This window comes from Schistosoma mansoni, chromosome 1 (assembly GCF_000237925.1).
Source record: "Schistosoma mansoni strain Puerto Rico chromosome 1, complete genome".
NCBI lineage: Eukaryota > Metazoa > Platyhelminthes > Trematoda > Strigeidida > Schistosomatidae > Schistosoma > Schistosoma mansoni.
In genome coordinates, this window is record NC_031495.1 from 4,833,196 (window position 1) to 4,839,507 (window position 6,312).

Sequence of the window (6,312 nt, forward strand, 5' to 3'; positions counted from 1 at the left end):
ACATTATCATTAACCAACAAACTGACTATTATCTATGTAATCCACTTGTGAAAATCCATTAATATAATAACTTTATATATACACCAGCCAAATATATCATTCAAAATGAGCAACTAACAATGTAGAATGACGAGCATCAATTAAAACTACCTTCGATAATTACAGACACGAATTCAGCCCCCAAATGCCCTGGTACGGCCGAGAGGGGGGAGGGCCCGCCCTCTCGAAATGCTCTCACATGGCCATGCGTATATAGTCTCTGTCGGGGAAGTCCTACTCATTGCCTTCTCACACCGGGAGTGTTGTTTACGAAAGTGAGAGGACGAAGAGCGAATGTCCGGCGCTTTAACCGGGTTGGTGGACACGAAAAGTCCACCTAGGGGATTTGGCAAACCCTGATTCCAAACCAATGGTGCACATGGGCTGGCTCCAGTATCCTGATGGAACAAATGGCGTACGAATCAATCGTTGATCACCGGCTACCATGGGACTGCAATTCCTTACGATGCTCCACTGTCTTGTGGGTCAGACCTCTAGGTCGAAGGCTCGGGGTGTGGTCCCCTAAGTAAACCACCTGCTTCAGTTTGGGTACCTGGGCAGTATCACAGCCTTCACACGAATCAAATGAGATTTGTGTGGCGCATATATATCTGGTGCTTCCTGTGTACCAATATTTATGTGTTTAAATAATAATTAATAATAATCAATATAATATTCGACTTTAAACCAGTAAGTTCTAGGTTCAAACCCCCTACCTCTCACTATCTTGTACATGGTATGATTCGAAATTGTGTATACAATCTTTCACTTGGGATATCGATTATTTATTGTGCTTGTTATGACTATGTTTTGTAATATTAGAGTAAATTAACATTATCCAGTTAGTTAGTTAGTTAGTTAGTTAGTTAGTTAGTTAGTTAGTTAGTTAGTTAGTTAGTTAGTTAGTTAGTTAGTTAGTTAGTTAGTTAGTTAGTTAGTTAGTTAGTTAGTTAGTTAGTTAGTTAGTTAGTTAGTTAGTTAGTTAGTTAGTTAGTTAGTTAGTTAGTTAGTTAGTTAGTTAGTTAGTTAGTTAGTTAGAACTGCCTTTCACTTTCCATTATGCTCACACCGTTGAATTATAACGTAAGTCTTTCTCATAAATAGTGAAAACTAGTTTGTAATATTTTCCTATTATCTTACATCTAGCCTCATCAATGCTCACTCGATAGTTTCGACACACGTTTATTTCAAAGATGTCTATGATCAGCTATTAATGACCTGCGAATATCGTCTATTTTTAAAGGTCTTAAATGACTACAATACTTTTCTTGATATGGTAGAGAAGATTTGTAGCTCAAGTGGATGATTTGGTCGTGGAGCTTTGATCGTCCTTCTACCTGAAGTCTGTGCTGATGATGTTGTTCAGAAGACCAAACCGTCTTACTCAGAGAACAAAACTTTATCTGAATACTTTTCTTGTTTCTAAATGTATCATGTTCATATGACACTCTATGTATATATCTTTTTTATTATTATTTTACTACAGGGAATTTACTTTAGATATTCCACAAAATGGTTTTTTAAATTTTTTCATTGGTAAACCAAAAGAAGCTGTACGTTTACATGTTCATAGTGCATCGAATCTTTTATGGCCTGATGGTAAAAATCCTCCATCACCATATTGTATTATTAAATGTGAATATGATACTGTACAAACTACTATTTCACAAAGTAATAATAATCCTGTTTGGAATGAATATTTTCTATTTTATCGTCGTAAATTAAATAAACCAATTGAAATACAAGTAAGAATAATTGTAATACTTGTTCTATTCTCTCCTAGTTTTCAGTGGCTCTTCAACTTAAATCAGTTCGTATATCTATCTGTATATGTGTCTTATTATTATGCTCTGGTACGGCCGAGAGTGGAAAGGGGCCACTCTCCCTCTCGAAATGCTCTCACACGGCCACGCGTGTACAGACTCTGCCAGGAAAGTCCTACTCACTGCCTTCTCACAATGGCATTACTGTTGTTTACAAAATTGAGTAGACGAAAAGTGAATGTCCGGCGCTTTAACCGGGTTGGTGAACACGGAGGGTCCATCTATGGGAGTTGGAAAACCCTGATTTCAAACAAATGGTGCACATGGCATCCAGTATGCTGAGGGAACAAATGGCGTATGAATCAATCGTTGATCACCGGCTACCATGAAACTGCATCTCCTCACGATGCTCCATTGCCTTGTGGACCAGACCTCTAGGTCAAAGGCTCCGGGTGTGGTCCCCTAAGCAAACCACCTGCTTCAGTTTTGGCACTCGGGCAGTATCACAGCCCTCACACAAATCAAATGAGATTTGTGTGGCGCATATATATCTGATGCCCCTTCGTACCAATATTTATGTGCTTAAATAAATAAATAAAGAGTCACTAAAATATATTTGTTCCACACAAATAATTGAATTTGTGTGTGGACTGAAATACTACCCGAATCCCTAAACAGAAGTAGGTGGTTTTCTTAGGAAGCCACTTCCCAAGCCTTTGATCTACAGATCTAATCCACAAGGCAATGGAGTAAAGTCAGGAGATGTGGTCCTATGGTAGCTAATGACCAACAATAGGTTCATATACCATTTTTCCCTCAGGATCCTGGACCCTATGTTCACCATTGGTATTAGTTTGTTGTCAAGATAGATACTAAGTACTCACCAATCTTGTTTAAGCTCTCAACTTCGTAAATAACACCAAGTGAGTAGGACTTCCCTGATAGGGGGTATATACATGTATACATCTAAGGACATTTCATACATACCACGACATTTGGAAGCTATCTATGTAAGATATATATATTCTTGTAACCGTCACATGCATTATATTTTAATTAACCTAAAAAATTGTCTTTTAATTAGCTCATTATGTTTACTTTGACATGAGTAGAATAGAATAGAAGTTTGAGAAACTATTTTAATGAGTACTAGTAGTGGTATTAGTTAGTTGTTATAATACTTTTATAAAAGTGCATATTTACTCATATAATCATTAGTGGCAGTATACTTTTAGAACTAATCTAATGGTTATTTGTTTGAATTCACAATAAAACTTTCGATTTTTAATCTTATAGCTTAAGGTATATGGTGGGCGGCCTATGCTCCATTGGGAGTAACAGGCGTAAGTAAGTAAGCTTAAGGTATAGTCTAATATTCAGCATTTTATCAAATTGACAATGAATGAATATCTATTCCAATTTTCAAACTATCAGAAGGGGTTTTGTGGAGATTTTAGTAATTTTATAGAGTTGAAATCATGAGTCAATTGAAGCTAGACCACCATTAAAAACCTAGAAGCATTGGACGGCCGTTTCATCATATTATGGGACTCCTCAGCAGTGCGCATCCACGATCCTGCCTTGCGAGATTCGAACCCAGGACCTACCAGTCTCGCGCCAGATCACTTAACCGATAGACCACTGAGCCGGCCGACATCCAACGGTGTTAATGTCTAACTTCAACCAATCCACGAAATTGAACAACCATTCACCAATGTCTTCAGTGAGTTGATATCTCCCAACAGACCAATGACAGGCTAAAGGTCAACACCAATCAATCATGACCGATGTCGACACAACAAGATGTTGGTCATATGTGGAGAAATTCACATACTTCACTTTTATCCGAAGTTTGTGCTAATGTTGTTGTTCAGAAGAACGATGGTATCTTCGCGCCCAAACCATTCAGCTTAAAGAACGAAACTACTATTTATATGAATGGCTTTATATTCGATATTATATTTTTGTTACAAAATAGAATTTTCAGTAAAAAGTATTTCAATAAGTTTCCTTTCCTTATTTCTTTATCGATCCTGTCGATAACTATTGAGTGATCGCCAGTTAAATGTTAAAATTTCAGGAATCGGCATCTGAATAATATTCATTCTTCTCAATGCATATTGCCAGCTACTACGATGTCTCTGATTGTGGTTTTTTGTAAGTTGTACAGTGAAAGGTTGTAAACCTTTTATAAATGCGCCTGAATAGTTTATGTGATTAATAGGCATAATGATGTGCTAAAACAAAAAAACTGTTGAATAAACACATAAGGGACGTAAACGACTTTTGCTGGGACACGTGTTACGTATGCCCAACCACCGACTGCCCCGACGTGCAATGTTTTATAATGTAGGAGTAGGTTGGAAGAAAGCTAGGGTTGGCCAGACCAAAACGTGGCACAAATCCATGAAGTCACTGACAAGTAGACTGAGACATGTTGGTAGGTGTAGACTACCTGGTTGGGATCCACGAGATGATAGCAATCGATGGTTAGAGACCTTGAACGATATGGCTCAAAATCGTTTGCAATGGTGAAGTTGCATCCACTGTTTGTGTTGTGCCAAATTCTAATCTTCTGAATTCTTCATGTGTCTATCTTTTTTCTCTTTTCAAATTTATTTCACTGGATTCTACTCTTTGAATAACATCTTCAAACCCTAATCTTTTGGATTACTGCTTATACTTTTACTACCTCTACCACTATGGGATTTTAATCGACAACTGCATCTCTGTATTAATGTGGTGTGGTAACTCGAACTGATGTACGTACGTACGAAGTTCTACGTTGTGACTAACTGACTGACTTAAACGACTTTTGCTAAAAGCGCATAATTACTATCATAAGTGGAATAAATGTCACAGAAATATAACTATACAATGTGGTATTCGCTCATAAATTATCTATAACGCCATTAATTACTGAATGTTAGTTAGTAGTACAATAAAGTGCACAAAATAACAGTGAATGAGAAGGATATCAAGGTGAAAGACACAAGCAGAATTAACACCCTTTTCCACTTGTTCATTTCATTATCTTTATATTGCCAGCATCACTAATATTTTCGTTTTTATTATTATTATAGATAATGGATAAACATGCATTAGGATTTGATGTATTTCTTGGACGGCATAGTTTTACAGAAGCAGAAATTGCCAATCGTTGTCAACAAGAAGTAGTACTCTATGGAAGAGATACAAAAGCTGAACGATTTCAAAAAATGAAAGGTTCATTATTCATTGAATTTTACAGTGTTGGTCAAGAAGACTTTATGAATATATAATATAAGAGAAGTAGATCAATATTGTTTTTGGTTATCTGTGATTTCTTGACTATATCTATGCGTTAAACTGAGGTTAATTATGAATGATGTGTATGCTGTAATCGCACCATCATCATCATCACTCCGTTTGAGAGGGTGATCAATTCATTACCACTGTTTGTTTTATACTTGTGATATAATGCATAAACTGTGATAAATCTCTCTTTCTCTGTCTTTCTCCTCTCTCTCTCATTCTTTTGTGATATATATACTTCTGTTTGTATGATCCCTTTACTCCTATGTACTTTTAAACTATTTAATAACAATACTATAGAAGATACAGTTTTGGGATTATGTAATTAATAAATAAATAATGGTGTCAGTATTTTATCGTCTTTTTATATAGTGAATAGGCGACGTCAATCGATATAGGAACCCAAGGTTTCAGCTTCGTTCTAACATTTACGAACTAGGCCCTTATAAAATCTTGGAGGAACTAGTTTTCTCCTTGGAACTGTTAGTTCCTATCATTCTATTTTACAGTTATAAACTATCAATAAGCTATTTGAGTTACAACTGACCTCTTGTAGGATTAAGATATTGGCTAATTGAATAAACAGGTGCGACATTCATTATTGTTCACTGATCAACTGATGCTGTTTTTTATACGCATTAAAATCTGTCTACTTAATAGAAGGATAAACATGAATATTGCTAGTTTGTTAAACAAAAGAAAGGAGAAGGTTAAATTAAATAAAACAGTGGCTGTCAGGACTCAGTAGTTGAGTGGATATCAAGATGGCGTTTGAAGCGAAAGGTACTGCGTTCGAGTCGAGTTCGAGAGTGAACATCAACACTGAGATGCAGGTATATCCAGCTGAACAGTCCCAAATAGGATGAAACGCGCGTCAAACTGGATTCCACTGTTAGCCACTATCCATCTTTGCTTATAATACTTGTGAATTAAGACTATATCGAGGTAATGCACACAGTATGCACATATGCCAATAAAAGACTGACCAGTTGCAGTGCTAAACATCAATTGGAAGATTCAAACAAACAATACTAATTGAATACAAAAAAAGTAATTGTTCAGACGATCCGTTTATCTAGTTTTCTGAGACATGACAATATTGGCGGTTTGATTGTATTAGAACCTGACTGTGAAATCATTTGTTACTTGACCTCCCTAATAAATACATCCTGCTAGACGGTCAATGTGGAGGCAAAAGACAAACTCCATCTGCCAA

General features: G+C 36.4%; 1 protein-coding gene across 1 annotated transcript in view; it reads left to right on the forward strand.

The window, feature by feature from the left end:
* Window positions 1–5,083, forward strand: part of Smp_159550 (Mername-AA248 (C02 family)) — a gene marked incomplete at both ends in the record, with an annotated part of 19,661 nt that extends 14,578 nt beyond the window's left edge. The window contains 2 exons of the mRNA XM_018793046.1: window positions 1,526–1,784; window positions 4,886–5,083. Coding sequence (XP_018647597.1) covers window positions 1,526–1,784; window positions 4,886–5,083 — 457 coding nt within the window. The remainder of the gene's footprint in view (window positions 1–1,525; window positions 1,785–4,885) is intronic.
* Window positions 5,084–6,312: the final 1,229 nt, after the last annotated feature.